General features: G+C 39.4%; 1 protein-coding gene across 3 annotated transcripts in view; it reads right to left on the bottom strand.

Annotated features, from left to right (window-relative positions):
* Setx (Senataxin) overlaps window positions 1-27,123 on the bottom strand; it is a 491,296-nt gene that overhangs the window by 205,356 nt on the left and 258,817 nt on the right. For all 3 annotated transcript variants that reach the window (XM_067147633.2, XM_067147634.2, XM_067147635.2), the window contains exon 10: window positions 9,266-9,415. In XM_067147633.2, the coding sequence (XP_067003734.2) occupies window positions 9,266-9,415 (150 nt within the window). The remainder of the gene's footprint in view (window positions 1-9,265; window positions 9,416-27,123) is intronic.

The raw sequence follows: 27,123 nt of genomic DNA, 5'->3' as shown, positions 1-27,123 counted from the left end.
AAGGTTTTTGATAATGACTGAGGATGCCTCACAGTAGGAGGCGAAACATGTCTCATCTGAATAATGTTTTAAAGTAAATGCCAACATCTTGTAATGTATTGAATAGGTTGAAATAAACAAAAAATATTATCCTATATACAGTTTATGAACCTTTCAATACGGACGAAAAATGATTTTCATCACTTGTAATATTCCTCATCCTCCGAAAAAATCCCTTCATACAGTTTATCCCAGGAAATACAAAGAGTTGCTGATGTAATCTTTTCCCAGGATTGCACACACCAATAAATCACATGTTTCATGTTCATAGACTTCAACAAAGCCGTAAGACTTTTACCAGATAATTCACAATCACTCAGAATAGATCGTACCAGAAACGCACGATAATAGCAATTGAATGCTTCCAGAACATCCTGGTTCATGGGTTGAACTAAGCTCGTCACATCAGGGAGCAGAAACCGAACAACAATATCAGCACTTTCCAAATTCCCTGGGTGTGGTGGGGTATTGTGAATCAACAAAATTGCTTTTCCGGGCAATCCCTTAGACTTCAAAAATTATTCAACGCTTGGTACAAACTTTAAAAGTTGCGATGACATCCAAGCACATTTTTGAGCTCTACAATAAACTGGTAAGGTAGTGGCGGCAATATTTTTAAGAGTTCTAGGGATTTTTATTTTCCTATGCACATTAGTTCCAGCCTATGAGTGCCTGAAGCATTAGCACATGCTAAAACCGTAATCCTGTCTTTATTTGTTTAGTGACCTGGTGCAGATTTTTTCTTTTATTGATGCTGAGGATGTTTTTGGCAACATTTTAAAATTCAACCCTGTTTTGTGACCATTATATATATCTGACATTTTGTCAATCTTTCGCTGATCTCTTCAAATTCTGTTTTAAAAACATCAACTTATCAATTTATAATTTCTAGATTGCGTGCCAAAAGCCAGGATTCAATTCCAAACCTGGCGGCAGTGTTCAAATGGAGTGAGGGTCTAAGACACTGTTGATGGTGATTCATCCATCATATGGAGACGTTAAGCCCTGAGCAGACCGTTTGGTATTATTCAACATGAGTAGGTTATGCACAAACATACAGTTTCCCCCTCTCCTAACCTCATTAACATCATCATCTCCCAAACAGATGTGCAGTTCGCCCATGGGTGTCAAAGAAAGAGACCTGCATCAGGCAAGCTGAACATGTCCTGGGGACACTCTTGGAAGTAAAAGCCATATGCTAAATAAAATTAAAAAATTCCAATGATTTATTTTTGTACTGTGAATGTTCTTTCTTCAAGTGTTACACGAGGTTGGTAGACTTCATAAATTCATTAGACACAACATCGTAACACAAAATACACATAGGTCTTTGTTCCAAAGTAGATCCTTTTCTTATTTTTGTTTTGTTTTGTTTTGTTTCTCTAAAACCATACTGAAGATAATAGTACACTTACGGATTTAAACTTTTTTCTGTACTTGAGGAATATTGGAACTATGTGTACCAATGCTGGAATAAGTACTACACTCAGAAGCAACACTAACAGATGATGCCTGTTTAGAAAATCTTCTATTTCCTGGCATGAACCACTTTGGTTTTCCACTTTTTACAAGTGAAATAGTAGTAAGTGACACAAAATAAATGTGACTGTATGATACAATCAAGCCCCGATGATTATTTAGAACAAATTTTTATGATTTTATTTACTGCTAGAGACCATCGCACCACAATTCCAAACTGCTACTGAGTTTAATCCAAGATGTGATTAGCTTGCTATTTGAGTTCGGGAGAGTTTGAGACAGTTCCAGAAGTACACCACTAGACTTCAGAAGAGTTTGTGGGGCAGTTCAAGATAGCTCTCTACCAACATAATTAAAACTAACTCACTGAAATTTATACTTTCAACAGTTGAGAATGTTATGCTTTCATACTGAAGAAATTATGACATTACAACTGTAAAAATGGAGTCTGTTATGGGAATACCATGGATTGCAGAGGTGTAAGAAGGTGCGGGCATGAAAGGGTGGACAGACAAAAGATGAAAGCATAATTTAAAACACTAAAATTTGAAATTTTATTTCTTTCCTTTCTTTTTTTTTTCTTTTGATTTAAACTTTGATAAACAACAACAACTGAGGAGCTCGTCGGCTCACATAACAGGATCAATCAAAATTCGGGTATACAATAATTTGCAGAATAAGCTTGTAGCTCCAAAGTTACACTTTGCTCCACTCAATTACACTCTAGGAGACTGAGCTCCAAAATTTACAACCATCTAGCCTCTCCAAGGCACTATTTTCTTATCCAAACACTAGATAAACCTAGAAAACAGTTCACTGTTTTTTTCCGATCATCAGTCTGATCCACAATAGACTATGAGAATGTAGAAGTAGTTAGGAACAAAATGGCGGTAAAGAACGTGAAAAAGTGCTGCTCTGGAAAATTGGTGATTTCTGCAAGTAAGACCAATGGTTTGGATGTAATTACTGATGTCAAGTTGCCATGCGGTGATATATCTTATGTATAATTGGCAGTGAGCGAAGAATGAGGTAAATAACTACTCAACCAATGTGCAGTCATGCTGAGGTATGGTAGAATTCCATCAGTGAGGTAGACAAATTCTGCAGCTTATTGCACAATTCAACAGGGAATTGTACAACGTACGCGCAAACAAAAAATGAAACGGTAGTCGATATGTTTTTGTGTATACGGTGTTCAGCTTTATTTGCACGTTAATCAACGTACAAGAGCAACGACGCCCTACACGCCCAAAATCCAACTCCCTTAGAACTGAAATGTATTTATATAGTGCTAAATGTACTGACACTCCCTACTGTGAGATCAAGATAAACTGAATGTGATGTCTAAATGCCAACATGCGCTACCCAGCCTTCGACTCCAGGTAAAATTTACAGCTGTAATTATTGCTGAATATTCCTTAAGTGATAGATGTACCGGTGGCTATTCTGCGAATGTGGGCTGTTGTTCATTGCCGGTAGTTACGATATGGTTAGTACCTAAAGGCAAGGTGTCCGAAAAAAATGCAAAGACGTCAGACAATTACAAAATTAATTAAAAAGGTCTTTCATAAGTCAGAGAAAACACTTTCCTCAGGTAGATGTGAAGTCAAGTCAAAAGTAAGACAACGAAGGGAGACCAATTGCAGACCAAACACTTAGACCAAAACATGACATCCGTGAAATCTTGTTACTAACAAGAACTAAGGATCTTACCCAGGAATAGGAAAGCTTTCACGCGTTAAAGGATACCTTGTAACATATTCCAAGGCCCCACAAGAACACAACAAGGACAACAAGATCATCTCATAGAATACCCAAAACATGAAACAGATAACATGCCGCCCATAACACAGCCCGCGACTAAAAACAAAAAACACAAAGAGAGTATCAATAAAATACCAATCTCGGAAAGCTCTGGAGAAGAGGACCCCGTAGTCAACATACTAGCCCAAGGAAATGATATTAAAGGCATGTTTGCTGAAATACTATTAGAATTAAGAAACCTGAGAAAAAGTGAAGACTTCCAACAAGAAACAAGAGAAGAAATTTTATGCATAAAGAACAAAATCGGAAAAAGAGATGAATACTATGTCTTAGAACAGAAAATCACCCATGCAAACAACAAAACACAAGAAAAGATAAATACACTAACTGAAAGAATAAATATCCTAGAAGAATGGGAAAAACAGAGGGCAAAAAGAAAAACAATGTAGTGATCAAAAGCAAAAAACTATTTTATGAAGAAGACAAAAGAGACAAATTGAACGACAAAATACTAGACAGAGTAGAAGCAGGAGTGACAGCAAGTATTACAACCCACGTCGGCAAGGACAAAAATAATAGAGGGATAGTGAAAGTCAGTTTTGAACACTTCTCTGATAAAATGAAAAATTGTCAGAAACAAACACAGACTAAGGGGACAAGATATCTACATAGATGATAATCTCACCAGAAATGAGACAGCAATCCAAGCATCACTCACACCGAAAGCTAAGGAAGAAAGGGACAAGGGTAACAATGATGCTGAACAGCCAATAAATAGTCTGGAATGGCACAAACTTAAAAAATTGGGGCAAGGAAAATGGAAAACCTCAGAGAACAAACAATCATCATGCAACCAGGATGAATTAATACTAGATACATTGAACATTATAACCCTAAGAATGGAAGACAAGGAAATGGAACTCCAAAATGCACTCAAGAACATAAAATATGATATACTAGGCCTCAGTGAAGTCAGACAATACGGCGAAGATATAATAGAAAAAGAAACTGGCTGCATTTTTAGCTACGAGTACATAGGGGAAACACGAGGACAAAAAGGCGTAGGTTTCATAATTAAAAGCCATTTAAAACAGAATATTCAGAAATTAAGAGGAATCTCAGAGAGGATCATGGTATTCACCATAAAAATAAAAAAAACATCATAATCACAATAATCCATGTATACGCACTCACAGAGGCAAGCACAGAAGAAGAGATCGAAGACTTCTACATGCTCCTAGAAGACACACTAACCAACTACAAAACACACAGAACATTCGTAATTGGTGACTTCAACACCAGAGAAGGGAAAAAGGATTACAAAGACGAAGAACCTATGTGGATATGGAACAAGATATGAAAGGGGAGACAGGCTCATACAGTCTGCACTAGGACAAAGATTAAAAATTGTTAACACCGTCTACAAGAAAAACCTGGAAAGTAAATGGACATGGATTGCTCCGAATGGAAAAACCAAAAATGAAATAGACTACATCCTAGCCAATAACCTAGAAGTGGTAAAAGACACCCAAGTAATCAATGGTCTAAAATTGGATACAGACCACAGAATGGTCCGACTGAAAATGAGAATAAAGAAGGAAAAGAGGCACTATTTCAACAAAACGACCCCAAACCCGGAAGTACAGATCGAACCGAATATACAAAAGCAACACAACCTCCAAGAGCTCAACGAACAGATCTGAAGGCACAACAATATTATACAGAGCTCATAAACTGCATATCCCTCTCAGTCATGCAATCCTCGACACTGGGAAACAGTAGAAGAAATAGAATAAAACTAAAGGATAGCATCAAAAGACTGATCGAAGAAAGAGAATGTTTGGAACCACAAGGCAAAGAAAACATCAACGCAAAAAGCTGGAATATAAAGAAAATCAATAAACAAACGAAAAGGGAAATCCGAAAAAACATCAGAGACCACAACACGGAAATAGTCAAATAAATCGTGGAAAATGCAAAATCAATAAAGAAGATTTGGAAGGAATTAACTCCAGATAAACATGGGATACTGGGAGAGAAAGATAGCAATGGTAAAAGACAAGCCACGAGAGAACAGATAATGACACAAATAACAGAATTCTACAGGAAATTACATACAAATACTGTAACTCCCAAAATGGCACACAATGTCACAAGACGCCAAAAGAGGACATTAAAGAAGAAATACCATCCATTCTACCCAGTGAAGTAAGAGCAGTCATTAGGGAAGCAAAGAATGCAAAATCCCCAGGAGAAGATGGAATCTACAATGAATTCCTAAAATGGGGTGAAGAAGACATAACCCCATTCATCACTACTCTATTTAACAAGATAATTTAAATTAAAGAACATGTTTACTTGGAACTAGTTTCAATGCTATTTAGCATCATCTTCAGCCAAAATGTGAGAAATAGGCATAAGTACACACATACATTACACAAAATATTATAACATCATGATTAAATAAGAGTAAAACGGGGGAATAAAATAGTGAATATATATTCAATCACAAGTTCAGATTTTGGCAGTCATTATCAAAACAACCCATGGAGGGTGAATTAAAACAGTAATCTAATTGTACAAACACGAGTTAGGACTCAACAAACATAATCATTTAAAAAATACATTTAACACTTCCAAACTTTGCTGAAGTCTGAGATGAACTTGGTAGTCAAAGATTCAAATTTGTAGTCACTTTTTTCATTAAATGATGTCACTTATTAACTAAGAGTGTAGGGAACATTTCTTTGAGCTTTTGACAGATACAATATTCAATTTGCGTAAGATGTTCTTCTGAGAGTTTTGAAGTGTGGGTAGGCTTACGATAGACAGTACGTCCTAAGGAGCCGTCTTTCCTACCACCACCATCCAGCACAAAAACAAGGCATATACCCCAGCGTCAGTGGGTAGGGTCTGACACGTCCCACTCTGACGAGTCTGGTGTCGGACCTAAGACGAAACGCTGGTTAATAGAGCAAACGCCTGGAAAGCCTTACATCTGATATCATACCTGCCAACTTTACACATCCAAAAATCAGGAGATTTTGATATGAAAATCAGGAAAAATCAGGAGAAATCAGGAGATACATTATTGGTCAAAATTGCTTATTCTACGTCTAGCACTGTACAATACTATTATATATTTATAACACTTATTGTCTCAAAGCCCAACTGTTGCTATACAAGGCTACAACGCTAAAAATTACACATCTCTATTTCCTCACAGGAAGTATGTGAGTGAGATGATCAGTCTGATAATATTTCCAAAATAGCATGAATTCATGCTCCACATGTGTGAATCAGTCGTGCACTTAGATGCATTAGTTAGCAAATGCAGAGATTAATATATTGCATCAAGCTTCCGTGTGATTATGCGAAGCGCAATGCTATCTGTATCAAATAACAAGCTGATGTACTCGTGCTTTGCTACGGAATTTTCAGAAAGACTGTCCTTACAGTTTTCCCAACTGAAGTGTCAACATAGGTCATTATAATGATGTCAGTACGAATGTTGCGATTAAAAGCAACGCTGTCATATGAAATATTCGAAAAAATGAAAAACAGCACATTTTCTTACTTTTAATGAAAATAATACGGTGTCAACGTATTAGTTCAAAGTTCCAGAGCTAGAATGACCAGGACGCAGACAGCCGTGAACACTCCTGTGTAATTATTCCGTTTAACTGTGCACACTGTTCATTCCAATCTCTGCCCAGAGTAGGGATCGAACAGCTGGAATACTATTATGATCCAGTGTGTTACGTACCAGTACATCAGAAAATTTATGAACCAGAGGAATAGCATGCTAAAGAAGAGCGAGATCTAACTTCCCTGTTACTTTCCGCCAATATTCAGGCAGGGTGTTATACTCGATACCGGTACGCAGCAGTAATCCCCATCTATCAGAGATAAATGGCAAAAGAATTCACAAAGCACATCACATCAAACAATGGGAGAAATAATAGAATAATCGGGAGGCGGGAAAAACTGTCGAAAATCGGGAGTCTCCCGCCTAAATCGGGAAAGTTGCCAGGTACGTGATATGTTTTTGACACTCACCGAGAGGGCAAGACGAATATGTGAGCCATCAAATATCCAGGTGGAGAAGGACACGCTCGAAGTCGCGTTCAAGGGTAATGGTTACAGCGATTTGCAGATTCATAGTGCCCTGCATCCCAGAGAAACGACCAAGCAAAGCTCACAGAAGGAAGAAGTGAAGGGAACTACCTACTTGCCTTACATTCACAACACCACAGATCAAATTGCCAAGGTCCTCCGCAAACACAACATAAAAACAATGTTTGGCACTGCCACTAAAATTGCTCACAGTCTGAGTAGACCAAGGACAAATTGTCCCCACTTTTACATCGCCCAAACATGCTGGTCCATTGGTACCCGTATCAAGGAACATGAGCGTAATATTCGTCTCAACCAACCAGACAAATTGGCAATAGCTGAGCACGCTCTATCGTCAGGTCATAATGTCATGTTCCAAGATGAAATGAAATGGCGTATGGCTGTTAGTGCCGGGAGTATCCAAGGACAAGTTCAGCTCACCAGATGCAGGTCTTTTGAATTGATACCCGTAGGCGACCTGCGCGTCGTGATGAGGATGAAATTATGATGAAGACAACACATCCACCCAGCCCCCATGTCAGCGAAATTAACCAATTATGGTTAAAATTCCCAACCCCGCCGGGAATCGAACCTGGGACTCCTGTGGCCAAAGGCCATGACGCTAACCATTTAGTCATGGAGCCGGACATGTTCCAAGATGCTCGAGCCCTTACCCACCCTAGACACTACAGGTCCACAATTATATGGGAAGCTGTGGAAATACGTAGAAATCCTAACAATTTCAATAGGAACACTGGCTATCAATTAAGTAATACCTGATTGCCAGCCATTAAGAATTTATGTAGCTAGTTCCCTTCCCTGTCGCTTCACTATTGTTATTTCATCTGGGTGTTTTCCGAATTCGTACGTTCCTCATCGCCAGATGTTACATTCCAGGCTTTTGTCAATGACATACACCTGTTATTGTCATATGTTAAGTACACGTTATGTGAACCTCTTAGACTGATTCTGATGGTTCGGTCAGCTTCCGCTTCGAACACTAGCGCTGTGCCACGAACGGGGAGCCATCTGGTGGCAAATGAATGTACCATTACCACTTCTATTATATGTCTAAATTTAAAGAGTCACTGTTTAGGAAGCCTTTATCGTGGACAGTCGAGAGAGCACAGTTCTCTGCGAAACGTAAAGAATTTCACCTTATTTTTCTTGACACGGCATAAGCCCAAAAAAGCCTATACAGTATCGTGTCTGTAAGTACGGGCCGTGAAAACATCAATGGCAACATGATCCCAAAGATCTGGTGAGTTTACCTTTATTCTTATCTTTGTTTATTTTATCGTTATATGTTCCTCATATTCTATGCATATTTGAACACCAGTTCATCATTTTAATTCATATAAATTTGTAACTTGATGAATAGACAATCAGAGAAGCAAGATTTGATTGGAACCATTTCTTATGCAAATAAGGCGAGTACAACATATTAGTGAGTAATAATAATAATAATAACTTAAATGTTTCCACCTTTTCAATACAATATATTCACAAAATTACAAAATTATACGGTACTAGTTTCGACCCATCTAGGGGTCATCATCAGCCGTATTGGAGCAAAGATCATTTGTGGCGCCACAAATGATCTTTGCTCCAATACGGCTGATGATGACCCCTAGATGGGTCGAAACTAGTACCGTATAATTTTGTAATTTTGTGAATATATTGTATTGAAAAGGTGGAAACATTTAAGTTATTATTATTATTATTACTTATATATTGTTCAATACGGACCAAAAACATGAAATTCATAACCATCAACATATTAGTGACAGCACTGTGTCATTTTAAAAAACAAGAACAAAGATTAATAATACAGCAATAAATAACTTTTTCTTTTTACTCACTGTACCTTCAGGACTAAGTGCTGTTTTCTTGGTTCAACACTCGGAAGAAGATAATCATGTTTCATGGGATTAAGAATTTGATTACATAATCTGCTCTTGGGTAACATGGCAACTGCTTCAAACACACGAAGTTCATTACGAATATTACATAAAACCTAGAAAAAGAAACAATCATTATTTCAAAGTGAATCTGTTCGTACAACAATATAGAAAACCAACTAAAATATTAAAAACAAATGAAAAAGTTATGAATAGGATAAAACATAAAACAACTGTATAGCATACAAGATGGATTACATGTAACAAGCTTTAACAGCTTAATTTTTGTTAAAAACCTGTATTGATCATAAAACCAAGCAGGGAATACTTAAGAATAAACTTGAATATTGTATTTAAGCGGTTCGCCTACTCAATACATAATTCATTTTATGAATGCAAATGTTAGTTTCTACAGACTTTTTCAACAAGAATGTTATGATCAATTCACATCAATATTACTGACTACATGGCTCGGAACTTTAGTCAAGTTTGCAAATAATTTGTTTTAAAAGTCCTCGTGTATAAAAGTATATTTTAATTTATGTCATACCAATCTGTTAGTGATTTTGTATCTGATGTACTGTGTGAAATATTCTAGGTGAGGATGTCCCTTAGGAGAAGAAACATGTTCCAGATTTAATAAATTATATATATATTGAATAGGCAGACTGCTTAAATACAATATTTATGTTTATTACTAAATATTCGCTACTTGATACAAGATGGAATTCAAATGGATTAGACTGTACAACCAGTGTCTCAATGCCGTGTTTTGTGTGGCAGAAAATAATTCGACAACCCAAAGGAACCAACAGCTTTGGGTGGATGAGAGGCTTTAGGAGGATGATGGACCTACAGTGCAGGAAATGCCTTTTCTGAAACCCAGGTTAGGGCCAGCTACAAACAGCATCTGTTCTCTACTTTATGGAAGGCTGATAAGAATTCAAATGACAGATGCAGTGACACCTTAACTGGAACACTTGTTCATCACATCATATGAAAACATTTGTCTGGACAAGAATTCCTAGTCTATGACAAGTCACTATGAACATAAGAACGCTCAACACCAACGATCCAATTGCAGGAGCTGCTCCACGAGTTACTGTCGAGGAGGTGTTAGAAGCTGTGAGTGGTGGTGATTGTTTTAAGAGGAAGTATAATAAGATAACCAACCCCTCTCAACAAATTATAAGTGGAAACAAAATGAAAATAAATTTAAAACTACTTATTGAACGTAGAAACTTTACAATGATTTTAAGAAAGTGATTTTATTAAGCCTAAAAGGACACTGAATAACTTGAAATTTAGAACCACTCGATTAGTCCACTTTCATGCATAAAGCGAATGACAAGATCAGCAGGATTCACATTATCGACTAGTATGAATTTGAGTGTCACCTGCAGACCAAGGTTCCATTTTAGGCCAGAGAAATCGGCACACACTATTAGGATGTGGGCCACAGTGAATTCAGCATCACAAGAACACACTAGGAGGCCTTACCTCTGCAGGAGGTAAGAGCGCATAGTGAAATGAACACTACTCACCGATGATGAATTCTACCATCATCTGCCCATTTTCTTTTTCTGGACTGCCCTGCTTCTTCTCTCTGTGACCACTCACCCATCACTATTCAGCTGATGTATTCTTCAAAGCCTCAGTGATGTCACTACGATTATTCTATGAGGTTTGTCTGGCTTCTAGTGTATTCTTCCATGCCTTTGCGCATGTGCGTGTTTTCTCCATGCCATGACTTCTATATCCAATGGCTATTTATTCGGCCTTGAGCCAGGTACTCATTGGAGACGATTTCCCGGGCCTGCTGGAGAGAGAGCTGCTGCATTTCAATGCCTAACATACTGTATGAGTGTTACTATGCTGGTATGCATAGCCAATTTTTGGCCGGGGGGAGGGAGGGAGAGAAGCAATCATTAGAAATGAACATTTCTAGAACTATTATTATTCTCACGGGGAGTTTGATTTCCCTTGTCTTGGAATAGTGTCTCTTGCCTCTTACCTTGAAATGGAGTTTCATTTCAAACTGAGTGGTTTTTTTTTTTTTTGCTAGGGGTTTTACGTCGCACCGACACAGATAGGTCTTATGGCGACGATGGGATAGGAAAGGCCTAGGAGTTGGAAGGAAGCGGCCGTGGCCTTAATTAAGGTACAGCCCCAGCATTTGCCTGGTGTGAAAATGGGAAACCACGGAAAACCATTTTCAGGGCTGCCGATAGTGGGATTCGAACCTACTATCTCCCGGATGCAAGCTCACAGCCGCGTGCCTCTACGCGCACGGCAAACTGAGTGTTGACCCTGGATGGACATACATACATACATACATACATACATACATACATACATACATCATACGTACATTATAGACTGTTATGCCTTTCAGCATTCAATCTGCAAGCCACTGTGAATTTACTAAGCGTCGCCACAATCCTCTATTTGCAACTAATGCTGTGGCCTCATTTCGTTCTATACCTCTTATCTTTAGATCATTAGAAACTGAGTCTAACCATCGTCGTCTTGGTCTCCCTCTACTTCTCTTACCCTCCATTACAGAGTCCATTATTCTCCTAGGTAACCTATCCTCCTCCATTCGCCTCACATGAGCCCACCGCCGAAGCTGGTTTATGCGTACAGCTTCATCCATCGAGTTCATTCCTAAATTAGCCTTTATCTCCTCATTCCGAGTACCCTCCTGCCATTGTTCCCACCTGTTTGTACCAGCAATCAATTTTGCTACTTTCATGTCTGTTATTTCTAACTTATGAATAAGATATCCTGAGTCCACCCAGCTTTCGCTTCCGTAAAGCAAAGTTGGTCTGAGAACAGACCGATGTAAAGATAGTTTTGTCTGGGAGCTGACTTCCTTCCTACAGAATACTGCTGATCGCAACTGCGAGCTCACTGCATTAGCTTTACTACACCTTGATTCAATCTCATTTACTATATTACCATCCTGGGAGAACACACAACCTAAATACTTGAAATTATCTACCTGTTCTAGCTTTGTATCACCAATCTGACATTCAGTTCTGTTGAATTTCTTCCCTACCGACACCAATTTAGTCTTCGAAAGGCTAATTTTCATACCATACCCATTGCACCTATTTTCAATTTGCAAGATATTAGAATGCAGCCTTTCGGCACAATCTGCCATTAAGACCAAGTCGTCAGCATAGGCCAGGCTGCTTTCTACATTTCCACCTAACTGAATCACTCCCTGCCTTTTAATACTTTCAGCAGATGATCCATGTAAACTACGAACAGCAAAGGTGAAAGATTACAGCCTTGTCTAACCCCTGTAAGTACCCTGAACCAAGAACTCATTCTACCATCAATTCTCACTGAAGCCTAATTGTCAACATAAATGCCTTTGATTGATTTTAATAATCTACCTTTAATTCCCTAGTCCCCCAGTATGGCAAACATCTTTTCCCTTGGTACCCTGTCATGTGCTTTTTCCAGATCTACGGAACATAAACAGAACTGCCTATTCCTCATACTGAAAATCTGATCCTGACAGCCGATCTGAGGTCTGAAACCACACTGGTTTTCATCCAACTTCCTCTCAACGACTGACTGCACCCTCCCTTCCACGATGCCAGTGAGTACTCTGCCTGGTACACTAATCAATGAGATACCTTGATAATTGTTGCAATCCTTCCTGTTCCCTTGCTTATAGATAGGTGCAATTACTGTTTTTGTCCAATCTAAAGGTACCTTACCAACACTCCCCGCTAATTTTACTACTCTATGAAGCAATTTCATCCCTGCCTTCCCACTATACTTCACCATCTCAGGTCTAATTTCATCCATTCCTGCTGCTTTATGACAATGGAGTTTATTTAGCATCCTTTCCACATCCTGAAGCATAATTACACCAACATCATTTTCCTTCTCCCCATGAGCTAGGCTGTTCGCAGAACTACTAGGAAGATTTCCTTTTACATGCAGAAAATGGTCAAAATATTCCCTCCACCTCTGCAGTGATTCCCTGGGATCTATTATGAGTTCACCTGAATTACTCAAAACATTGTTCATTTCCTTTGTCCCTCCCTTCCTAAGATTCTTTATTACTGTCCAGAAAGGTTTCTCTGCTGCCTGACCTAGCCTTTCCAGGTTATTACCAAAATCTTCCCATGACTTCTTTTTGGATTCAACAACTATTTGTTTCGCTCTGTTTCTTTCACCTATGTACAAATCCCTGTCTGTCTCGGCCCTTTATTTGGAGCCATTTCTGATTGTTGCTGTTTGAGTCATCAGTCCATAGACTGGTTTGATGCAGCCCTTCATGCCACCCTATCCTGTGCTAACCTTTTCATTTTTACGTAACTATTGCATCCTACGTCTGCTCTAATCTGCTTGTCATATTCATACCTTGGCCTACCCCTACCGTTCTTACACCCTACACTTCCTTCAAAAACCAACTGAACAAGTCCTGGGTGTCTTAAGATGTGTCCTATCATTCTAACTCTTCTTCTCGTCAGATTTAGCCAAATTGATCTCCTCTCACCAATTCGATTCAGTATCTCTTCATTCGTGATTCGATCTATCCATCTCACCTTCAGCATTCTTCTGTAACACCACATTTCAAAAGCTTCTATTCTCTTTCTTTCTGAGCCAGTTATTGTCCATGTTTCACTTCCATACAATGCCACGCTCCACAAGAACGTCTTCAAAAACATCTTTCTAATTCCGATATCAATGTTTGAAGTGAGCAAATTTCTTTTCTTAAGAAAGCTCTTCCTTGCTTGTGCTAGTCTGCATTTTATGTCCTCCTTACTTCTGCCATCGTTAGTTATTTTACTACCCAAGTAACAATATTCATCTACTTCCTTTAAGACTTCATTTCCTAATCTAATATTTCCCGCATCACCTGCCTTCGTTCGACTGCACTCCATTACTTTTGTTTTGGACTTATTTACTGTATTTTCATATTGTACTCCTTACCCAAGACTTCATCCATACCATTCAGCAACTTCTCGAGATTTTCTGCAGTCTCAGATAAAATAACAATATCATCGGCAAATCTCAAGGTTTTGATTTCTTCTCCTTGGACTGTGATTCCCTTTCCAAATTTCTCTTTGATTTCCCTTACTGCCTGTTCTATGTAAACATTGAAAAGGAGAGGGGACTAACTGCAGCCTTGCCTCACTCGTTTCTGGATTGCTGCTTCTTTTTCAAAGCCCTCGATTCTTATCACTGCAGACTGATTTTTATACAGATTGTAGATAATTCTTCGTTCTCGGTATCTGATCCCTATCATCTTCAGAATCATAAATAGCTTGGTCCAATCAACATTATCGAATGCCTTTTCTAGATCTACGAATGCCATGTACGTGGGCTTGTCCTTCTTGATTCAATCCTCTAAGATCAGACATAAAGTCAGGATTGCTTCACGTGTTCCTACATTTCTTCTGAAGCCAAATTGATCTTCTTCCAACTCAGCTTCAACTTGTTTTTCCATTCTTCTGTAAATAATAGTGTTAAAATTTTGCAGGCATGAGATACTAAACTAATGGTGCGGTAGTTTTCACACCTGTCAGCACCGGCTTTCTTGGGAATAGGTATAACAACATTCTTCTGAAAATCGGATGGGACTTCTCCTGTCTCATACATCTTGCACACTAAATGAAATAACCTTGCCATGCTGGTTTCTCCTAAGGCAGTCAGTAATTCAGAGGGAATGTCATCAATTCCAGGTGCCTTGTTCCTATTTAGGTCACTCACAGCTCTGTCAAACTCTGACCTCAAAATTGGGTCTCCCATTTCATCAGCATCAACAGCCTCTTCATGTTCCATAACCAAATTATCTACATCTTTACCTTGATACAACTGTTGGATATGCTCCTGCCTTCTTTCTGCTTTGTCTTCTTTCCCTAGAAGAGGTTTTCCATCTGTGCTCTTAATATTCATACACCTAGATTTCCTTTCTCCAAAGGTTTCCTTGATTTTCCTGTATGCAGCATCTACCTTTCCCAGGACCATACAGCCTTCGACATCCTTGCACTTCTCCTTCAGCCATTCTTCCTTAGCTATCTTGCACTTTCTATCCACTTGATTCTTTAATCGCCTGTATTCTTTTCTGCCCTCTTCATTTCTAGCATTCTTGTATTTTCGTCGTTCATCAATCAGGTCTAGTATCTCCTGAGTTATCCACTGATTCTTAGTTGATCTTTTCTTCCTTCCTGACATTTCTTCAGCAGCCCTACTGACTTCATTTTTCATGACTCTCCACTCTTCCTCTATAGTCTTTCCTTCAGCCTTTTCATTTAGTCCTTGTGCAACATGTTCCTTGAAACAATCCCTCACACTCTTTTCTTTCAACTTGTCTAGATCCCATCTTTTTGCATTCTTTCCTTTCTTCAATTTCTTCAACTTCAGATGGCATTTCATGACCAACAAGTTGTGGTCAGAGTCCACATCTGCTCCTGGGAAAGTTTTGCAAACCAACACCTGGTTTCTGAATCTCTGCCTAATCATAATGAAGTCTATTTGATACCTTCCAGTGTCTCCAGGTCTCATCCACGTATACAGCCGTCGTTTGTGGTGTTTGAACCAAGTATTGGCAAGGACTAAATTATGATCAGTGCAGAATTCAACCAGCCGACTTCCTCTTTCGTTCCTTTGTCCCAATCCAAATTCTCCTACTGTACTACCTTCTCTTCCTTGGCCTACCACTGCATTCCAGTCTCCCATCACAATTAGATTCTCGTCACCTTTTACATATTGTATTAAATCTTCTATCTCCTCATATATTCTTTCAATTTCTTCATCATCCGCTGAACTAGTAGGCATCCTGCACTATTGTGGTGGGCATTGGTTTGGTGTCTATCTTGACGACAATAATTCTTTCACTATGCTGGTCGTAGTAGCTTACCCACTGCCCTATTTTCTTATTCATTATTAAACCAACTCCTGCATTTCCTCTGTTTGATTTTGTGTTGATAATTCGGTAGTCGCCTGACCAAAAATCTTGTTCTTCCTGCCAACGTACTTCACTTATGCCAACTACATCTAACTTTAGCCTATCCATCTCCCTTTTCAGATTCTCTAACCTACCACAACGATTCAACTTCTAACATTCCAAGCTCCGACTTGCAGAATGTCAGTATCCATCTTCCTGATGATCGCCCCCTCTCGTGTAGTCCCCACCTGGAGATCCGAATGGGGGACTAGTTTACCTCCGGAATATTTTACCCCGGAGGAAGCCATCATCAGTACATCGTTCATACAGAGAGAGCTGCATGTCCTCGGGAGTTAGTTACGGCTGTAGTTTCCCGTTGCTTTCAGCCGTGTAGCAGTATCAACACAGCTAAGCCATGTTGAGTATTATTACAAGGCCGTATCAGTCTATCATCTAGACTGCCGCCCTTGCAACTACCGAAAGGCTGCTACCCCCCTTTCGATGAACCATTCGTTAGTCTGGTCTCTCAACAGATACCCATCCGATATGGTTGCACCTGCGGCTCGGCTATCTGCATCATTGGGACACGCAAGCCTCCCCACCACGGCAAGGTCACATGGTTCGCAGAGCCATGTCTGATAAGCCTTCTTTTTACGTTTACAAGCTGCTCTCACTTCATCATTCCACCAAGATGTTCGCCTTTTCCCATCTTTACACACAGTTGTTCCTAGGCATTCCCTTGCTGTTTCTACTACAGCATCCCATTATGCCACCCGTTCTATTTCTATATCCTGAATCTGCTTACTGTCTACTGTTCGAAACTTCACACTAATCATAACCATGTACTTCTGTCTAATTTCCTTGTCCTGGAGATTTTCTACCCTTAATCGTTTGCAGACAGATTTCACTTTCTCTACCCTAGGCCTAGAGATACTTAGTTCACTACAGATCAGATAGTGGTCTGTATCATCGAAAAATCCACAAAAAAACTCGTACATTCCTAACAGATTTCCTAAATTCAAAGTCTGTTAAGATATAGTCTATTACGGATCTGATACCCCTAGCCACCCATGTGTAGCGGTGAATAGCCTTATGCTTGAAGAATGTATTCATAACTGCTAAACCCATACTAGCACAGAAGTCCACCAAACATTTCCCATTCCCATTAGCTTCCATGTCTTCCCCACATTTACCAATCACCCTTTCGTATCCTTCAGTTCTATTCCCAACTCTCGCATTGAAATCCCCCATTAGTACTATTCTATCCTTGCTGTTGACCCTGACCACGATGTCACTCAATGCTTCATAAAACTTGTCCAATTCATCCTAATCTGCACCCTCACATGGTGAATACACTGAGACAATTCTCACCCTAATTCCTCCAACTGACAAATCTACCCACATCATTCGCTCATTTACATGCCTAACGGAAACTATGTTGCGTGCAATGGTATTCCTGATAAACAGCACTACCCCATACTCTGCCCTTCCTTTTCTAACACCTGTCTGTACACTTTATAATCTCCTATCTCTTCCTCGTTATCTCCCCTTATCCGAATATCACTTACTCCTAGTACATCCAGATGCATCCTCTTTGCTGACTCAGCCAGTTCTACTTTCTTTCTTCCATAAGCCCCATTAATATTGATAGCACCCCATCGAATTCCATTTCGTTCGCCAAGTTGTTTCCAAGGAGTCACTCGCCTGTCAAATGGGAGTGGAACTCCCTTACTCCCATAGGTCCGAGGCTGTCTTAAAATATTCTGAGCTTGGTAAATTCATGAAGCAGGATGCTACCCTACTTACACATAGTCCAAGTGAGGATCTCTCCTCTAACGGTTTATGGACCGCCGGTGGATTGTATAGCCCTAGCTGCCTGAGCAAAAGGAGGGCCATGATTCAGAATATGTCCGAGATACCCACTCCCATTCCATAGCAACTGGTATCCCGACTCTCAGGACCACTTACGAGGCCCCACAACCGTAGCCCATGGTTCACGACCTAGGACCTGACTACAGTAACCCACACCATGAACCACATACATACATACATATATACAGATAAAATGTTACAAATAAAATATCATATGTTCCATAATGTTTAACTGTCAAGGGTTCTGGAAAATGGTTCAACATTATGGAACATATGGTATTTCATTTGTAACTTTTTATCTGTATGTATGCATGTACTATGCTTCTTATTTTTCATATTTGAGCTGAAGATGACTCCATGATGAGCTGAGAGTCATCCTCTAGTGTAATAAACTAGTTCAGTACCTAAGTATTGATTTGGTGGAACATCTTACGTTTTTTCGCGCATATACCTGATAATTTCATGTTCGAATTCTTTAAAGCATCCTTGTTGTGGGCCACTGCATGCCTTTCTTGTACAGTATGCATTTCTAGACTGTTTTTGTCTTCACGCCAACGCCGAATATTGGCTTTAGTTATGCCATATTTTCTTGCAACTGCACAATTATTCTTTATTTCTGCGTGTGGTGATGGTTGGTGGAATGATGAAGTGAGAGCAGCTCGTAAACATAAAAAGAAGGCTTATCAGAAATGGCTCCAAACAAGAGTCGAGGCAGACAGGGATTTGTACATAGATGAAAGAAACAGAGCGAAACAAACAGTTGTTGAATCCAAAAAGAAGTCGTGGGAAGATTTTGGTAATAACGTGGAAGTTGTCAGCAGAAGACCACGAGGAAGGACATCGAGCAGGTGGACTGATCAAGTTCTGCGTACCACCGGTCTGACTCTTCAGCAGGCTTTAAGAGAAGCTGAACATCGTCAAAGTTGCCGCCGCTTAATCAAGAATATTGTGTGAAGTCAAATGGGGTCACGACGCTCAACAATGAGTTACACGACTTATGATGATGATAACCATTAACCTAACATTGGCATCTTAATATCGACAATAATCTGTCGAAAATTTTCTGGCAATACCTGTTCCACATGTCTACAATACGGCAATCCATTGCGAAAATGTCCAGCTCCTTGGCTGAATGGTCAGCGCAGTGCTCTTCGGTTCAGAGGGCCCCGGGTTCGATTCCTGGCTGGGTCGGAGATTTTAATTTTAAATGGTAAATTCCCTTGGCTCAGGGACAGGGTATCTTTGCTGTCCCCAACATCACTGCAACTCACACACCACACATAACATCATCCACCACAATAACACAAGGTTACCTACACATGGCAGATGCCGTCCACTCTCATCACTAGGTCTGCCTTTCAAGGGCTGCACCCGGCTAGAAAGAGCCACACCATATTATGGCGAAAATATTTCTGCTGTCTATAAAACGGATACTTTTACTAAGCGCAGGTAAAGTAGATTATAAGTAAAATCACACACATATATATACACCACCAGCCTAGTTAATACTTAAATTTATAATGTTAAATGTTTTTTACCACATTACATCCCATACATTATTTGACAGTATCAATTTTCTCTTCTTCAAACAATACACTTTCTTATGCATACAATCCAGACTAGTCAAAATAACAACTTCTACTAATTGTGCTAAAATAAGTGCCTATTTCACCCAAACTTATTAAAACCTTCCACTCAGAGTTTGAGTCTTCTACCAAATGCAGCTTCTGCCTCTGCTATCAACTGCTGTCCGATCGTTGGCTGAATGGTCAGCGTACTGGCCTTCGGTTCAGAGGGTCCCGGGTTCAATTCCTGGCCGGGTTGGCGATTTTAATCTTCATTGGTTAATTCCAATGGCTCGGGGGCCGGGTGTTTGTGCTTCCCCAACATCCCTGCAACTCACACACCCCACATAACACTATCCTCCACCACAATAACATGAAGTTACCTACACACGGCAGATGCCGCCCACCCTCATCGGAGGGTCTGCCTTATAAGGGCTGCACTCGGCTAGAAATAGCCACGCAAAATTATTATTATCAATTGTCCTTGAGCCAACACCAACTAGATATGTATCTATCCTCTCACCATTAACCAATTTGATCCCAAACGTTTTGAATTTTGCTATGGGTAGGGTATTTAACTTTTTAAAGGTTTGTCACATGAAATGGTTCTGACCAGCTCCAGCTTTCATGTGAAATCCAACAGCTGTTCTTGATAGCATACATGAAAGAACATAACTGATGTGTAAACTTGGACTTCTTTCAAGACATGGCAGCAAGGGAAAGGTAAGGATATTTCAATATAATTTGTTAATGTAGTACGATGATTAATGGCAGAGATAATGAATTAAAGATGTGACAACTCAATTTATCATTATTACTTATCAACAATCACCAATAATGCGGTATAATTATGTGTTCCATTTTTAGAACAGTGGGTTTTAATGAGGGCATAGAAATTACACTACACATTCTATTTCTTTTCTCTCTTCTTTAGGTTAACTGTTGATGAAGTTTTAGCTCGTATTTTCATTTCACCTCCTGAGAACCCATGGTAATCAGATAAAGACTCTGGTGACAGATGTGACAGTGACATAAAATCATCTAAATGGCAACCAATTGAGATCTCCTGTCGAAACAAGAGTGACGGAACATGCTCACGGAGAAATTATTACTGAGGAGATTCAGCTGAAAGGATCAAATGATCCAACAGCCTGAACGAGCAGCAGTGCCATGCCCTCAGAACCCTCAGTTCCTGTAACACCGGCTATTAGCAGTAGAAAAAATTAGCCTGAAAGGAATTGGACTGAAACTGACAATATGTGAAGGACAGATGAAAACTTGGGTGCTTGCAGAATTTTTAAAAGACTTGTCTCCAGTACAGCTCTTTGAACTTTTCTATGATTCGGCTGTAGTCAATATGTTAGTTGATTTTACACGTATCTACGCCCATCAGTGTGGAGATATAACATTCCACATAACAGATGACAAGATTAGGTTGTTACTCGCAATACTCTTCTGATAAGCTATAAACCACTACAGAGATATGGAATGTACTGGGAAGTAAGCGAGGACTGCCCAATTTAGCTGTATCGAAAACAATGTCAAGAGGAAGATTTGAGAAGGTAATGAAATACTGACGTGCCTGCGACAACAACAATCTACTGTAAACTGATAAATCTTCCAAATTTCAATCACTTCGGAAAATGTTGAATGTTAGATGCCTACGAGCTTCCAAAAATGAGAAACTGTTATACATCGATGAAACCATGATTCCATATTATGGCAGGCATGGTACAAAACAGCTTATGGCAGGAAAACCAATGAGATTTGGCTATAAAATTTGGTGTCTATGCACATGGCTAGGTTACCTAATTCAAGGTGAGCTGCACCAAGGAGCAATAACAGGTAACAATAGGCCTAAGCTCAGTGTAGGAGGTTCAGTTGTTTTTGGATTTAGTGTCCAAACTTCCTGATGAAGATAAACTGGGCTACAAGTTCTTTTTTGATAACGTTTTTTACTTCACTGCCCTTGCTGGATGCACTAAAAGAAAAGGGCTGCACTGGAACTGGTGCAATTCAATCAAACAGAACAGAAGGTGCCCCACTGAAGGATTCTCAACGGATTTTTAAAAAATGCCTCGTATAGCCAAGTGAGCGATGAAAAATGAGGTATTATTCTCATTCGGTATCATGACAACAGCATTGTCAATATGTTTTGAAATGGAAAGGTGTATGACTACCAACTGCTTGCTTTTCCTTTGAATGTGTCAGTTAGCAATGCATGATTATTGTACAGATAAACTCCACAGTACAAGGAAAACCCTCTGGATTTGTTGAGACTTTACAAGGTATGAGATGAATAGTTATTTCCAGAAATACCCAACTCAGCCGTTACCCAATGAGAAATACGAAAGTAGTACATCAGAGAGTGCTGAATGATGTATGGTACAATGGTAAAGGTTATCTGATTTTATCATTAGGTAAATAACTAACATGCAGCCAGTGCAAGAAAAACAAAACAAAACAATGCAAAAAATTGTAATATCCCTCTCCATGCTAACTGTTTTGTTCAGGTGCACTCACATTAGTCCAGTAAGAGTAAATAACTCAATTCAGTGCTTGCACGTTTTCCTTTCTAAGTAAAATTGTACAATAGTAATGAGTTTTATGAGCATAAAAGAGATTCAATTACTAGAATTCTATTCTGAATATGTACTGTGAGCAAGGAAAAACTGAATGACCAACTGCTTATATTGCTGTTATTTACCTGCACTCACCCGCTCCCACTGTTCCAATTTTGCATCCTCCTTTCTTAGGTAGTAAATGCATCGTTAACAATGTGAAACCAGTGTGTGTGTGTCCAATACATTCCATAACCAAGGAATACATTAAAATTTATTTTAAAAATATGTAGTAAGTCACCTCGAGGTTAAAAGGGTTAAACTGTAACAAAATGAAAAGTCTCTCTTAAATCCCATCACTGACGTTCCACTGGATAATCGGGAAGAAGTCTGGAGAGACGTTATAAAGAACATGTTAATGCAGTGAAACGAAAAAGATTCTCAGCAAAGGGGAAACATATGCTAGAATACAGGCATACATTTACAAAGGTAGAGATAGACATGAGGGTACTACACGTAGTCCAAAAAGGTAAATTACAGATATAATAGAAAAATTGTGGATCTCTTTACTCCAGGAAGAGAGTAAGGATTTGAATCTGAATGAGGTATTGAAGGAAGAAAATAGATTTAAAGTGGCAACAGAACACATAAGGAAGAAAAAGCCTAATATAGCCTAGTCACACCACTAGCTACTGTTCACAACCCCCTCCCAATCATACAGTATGTAGCTGTATATTTACCTGCCCTCATTTCCCTAGCCTGCCATGGTGAGGTAGCAAGCTCATATGTGTCTCGAATGCGAGGCTAGGATAATGGAAGTAGAAGCCAGGGCAACTTAAAATTGTTTCTTACAGCTGACAGTGTATGAGTTAGTGATTTAGGAATCTTCCTTTCATAATACTGCATTAGGTAATGAAGAAGTTATTCTTTTTTGGGGTTTCAGGAATAGAAGATCAATACACATACGACCAAATTTGCCGTTGGTGGAATGAGGTAAGGGTAATGACAGGGTTTGGAGGTTGTTCAACTGGCTTGCACGTTGCCCTAAGACAATAACAGAAAGCAAGGTCAGACTGTGTGTGCATGTGATCGATCGATCGATCAATCAATCAATCACTACTGATCTGCATTTAGGGCAGTCGCCCAGGTGGCAGATACGCTACCTGCTGTTTTCCTAGCCTTTTCTTAAATGATTGCAAAGAAATTGGAAATTCACTGTACATCTCCCTTGGTAAGTTATTCCGATCCCTAACTCCCCTTCCTATAAATGAATATTTGCCCCAATTCGTCCTCTTGAATTCCAACTTTATCTTCATATTGTGATCTTTCCTACTTTTAAAGACACCACTCAAACTTATTCGTCTACTGATGTCCTTCCACGCCATCTCTCTACAGACAGCTCGGAACATACCACTTAATAATACCAATATAAACGGTCCGTTATTGGACATTATAAATTTTCCAGCTAACTCATTCCTGGTTGCCAGCGTTTAACCCTCGTGTGCTAGGTTGGGTTCATCAGTTGGTACATACCACACCTACCAAGACGCTGGCTAGCACATACCTTGGAGGCCACTGCGTAGGCTACTTGGAGCCACCGGCAGTGCCAATGCACTATGAGAGACTCTGTCTCTTTACCAAAACTTGATGCCTGCATGGCTATCAAATGATATAGATGTTGATTCCCATAGGGAATCTGAAATATTTGTCCCGAATGAGTAAATTTATAATGTGTATGTTGGGTATTCAGCCCGAAGGCTGGTCTAATCCCCTACAGTTCCACCAAAGGCTATCACAGACAGCCTAGGCGTCACTGAAGAGGCATACTAGGGAAATGAGGAGTGAGGTAGTTTCCCGTTGCTTTCCTCACCGAGCCAGAAGTTGCTATTGCATATCATTCTGCCAAGCCCACTGAAATGCATGCACCAACCAACCCTATGGGCGATATTTTCACACCAATCATAACAGTGACTGGCTGCATAAGGAATGGTATTACTAACATCGCTCATACCTCGGTCACTTTCATTTTGTCAAAGCCAAGGATGAGACTGAGACAGGTCAATGAAAGTAACAAATTGCTCTAGCCCACACCAGAAGACGTAGTGCACTGTAAACACTACATCTAGCCAGCAAGGGCTCATACCAATATAAATGGTCCGGCATTGGCACTGCCGGTGGCTACAAGTAGCCCACGAAGTGGCCTCCACGGTATGCACTAGCCAGCGTCTTGGTAGGTGTGCTAGGTACCAACTGATGAGCCCAACCGAGCACATGAGGGCGAAACCCTGGCAACCAGGAATGAGTTAGCTGGAAAATTTATAATGTCCAATAACGGACCATTTATATTGGTATTATAAAGTTACTCCATTCGGGACAAATATTTCAGATTCCCTATGGGAATCAAAATCTATATCAACATACCACTTAGTTGAGCAGCTCGTCTCCTTTCTCCCAGGTCCTCCCAGCCCAAACTTTGCAACATTTATGTAACAATACTCTTTTGTCGGAAATCACCCAGAACAAATTGAGCTGCTATTCTTTGGATTTTTTCCAGTTCCTGAATCAAGTAATCCTGGTGAGGGTCCTATACACTGGAACCATACTCTAGCTGGGATCTCACCAGAGACAAATATGCTCTCTCCTTAACATCCTTACTACAACCCCTAAATACCCTCATAACCATGTGCAGAGATCTGTATCCTTTACCTACAATCATATTTATGTGATTACCGCAATGAAGATCTTTCCTTATATTAATACCTAGGTATTTACAATGATCCCCAAAGGGAATCTTCACCCCATCAATGCAGTAATTAAAACTGAGAGGACATTTCCTATTTGTAAAACTCACAACCTGAATGTTATCCCCATTTATCATCAAACCATTGCCTACTGTCCATCTCACAACATTATCAAGGTCATTTTGCAGTTGCTCACAATCTGGTAACAATTTATTACTCTGTACAGAATAACATCATCTGCAAACAGCCTTATCTCTGATTCCACTTCTTTACACATATAATTGATATATACAGTATAAGAAAACATAAAGGTCCAATAATGCTGCCTTGAGGAAGTCCCCTCTTAATTATTACAGGGACAGATAAAGCTTCACCTACTCTAATTCTCTGAGTTCTATTTTCTAGAAACAAAGCCACCCATTCAGTCACTCTTTTGTCAAGTCCAATTGGACTCATTTTTGCCAGTAGTCTCCCATGATTTACCCTATCAAATGCCTTAGACAGGTCAATTGCGATACAGTCTAATAGATCTCCCGAATCCAGAATCTGCTATATCTTCCTGGAATCCTACAAGTTGGGGTTCAGTGGAATAACCTTTCCTAAACCCAAACTGCCTTCTACCACACCAGTTATTTATTTTGCAAACTTGTCTTATACAATCAGAAAGAATGCTTTCCCAATGCTTACATGCAATGCATGTCAAAATGACTGGCCTGTAATTTTCAGCTTTATGTCTATCACCCTTTCCTTTATATAAAGGGGTTAATATAGCAACTCTCCATTCATTTGGTGAAGTTCCTTCATGTAAACATTAATCGAACAAGTACTTAAGATATGGTACTATATCCCAACCATTTGTCTTTAGTATATCCCCCAAAACCTTATCAATTCCAGCTGCTTTTCTAGTTTTCAACTTTTGTATCTTGCTGTAAATGTCATTGCTATCATAGGTAAATTTTAATACTTCTTTAGTATTAGTCACCTCCTCCATCTAGACATTATCCTTGTAACGAACAATATTTACATACTGCTGACTGAATACTTCTGCCTCTTGAAGATCCTCGCATACTCACTCCCCTTGTTCATTAATGATTCCTGGAATATCCTTCTTGGAACCTGTTCTGCCTTAAAGTACCAATACATGCTATTCCATTTTTCACTAAAATTTATATGGCCGCCAATTATGCTTGCCATCATCCTTAGAAGATTTCTTTGTTAGATTCAATTTCCTAGTTAGTTCCTTCAATTTCTCCTTCCACAGACATTTCTAACTCTATTTCTTTCCAACCTGCACCTCCTTCTTAGTCTCTTTACTTCTCTGTTATAATATAGTGGATCTTTACCATTCCATACCACCTTTAAAGATACAAACCTATTTTCACAATTGTTTTAAGCCCATCCCTGAGTCTGTTTACATTATTATTTATTGTTTTCCACCAATCATAGTTACTTATTAAAAACTCCCTCATGCCTGTTTTATCAGCCATACGGTACTGCCTAATAGTCCTAATTTTAATATCTTCCTTTCTTTCGCATTTATTTTTAATTACCACAAAAACACCTTCGTGATCACTAATACCATCTATTACTTCGGTTTCTCTATAGAGCTCATCTGGTTTTACCAGCACCACATCCAGAATATTCTTTCCTCTTGTTGGTTCCATCACTTTCTGAATCAGGTGCCCTTCCCATATTAACTTATTTGCCATTTGTTGGTCATGCTTCCTGTCATTCACATTGCCTTCCCAATTGACATTCGGTAAATTGAGATCACCCGCTACAATCACGTTCCTTTCCTTATCGTTTCCCACATAGCTGATTATCTTATCAAATAATTCTGAATCAGCATCTGTGCTACCCTTTCCTGGTCTGCACACTCCAAAGACATCAAGTTGCCTACTATCTTTAGAGAAGAGCCTTACCCCTAGAATTTCGTGTTTGTCATCTGTGTACAGCTGACTGACATGTGAGTCTTTTATATATATATTTGAAGTTCGGAATATCAATGATGGAATTTGAGAGAGACTTTTTTTTTTTTTTGCTATAATTTAATGATGAGAGGATACACACTTATCTAGTTGGTGTTGACTCAAGGACAATTGATAGCAGAGGACAAAGCTGCATTTGGTAGAAGACGCAAATTCTAAGTGGAAGGTGGTTCAAATTGCC

The sequence above is a fragment of the Anabrus simplex genome, chromosome 5, assembly GCF_040414725.1.
Source record: "Anabrus simplex isolate iqAnaSimp1 chromosome 5, ASM4041472v1, whole genome shotgun sequence".
NCBI classification, from domain to species: Eukaryota; Metazoa; Arthropoda; class Insecta; order Orthoptera; family Tettigoniidae; genus Anabrus; species Anabrus simplex.
This window is presented reverse-complemented; position numbering and strand designations above follow the sequence as displayed.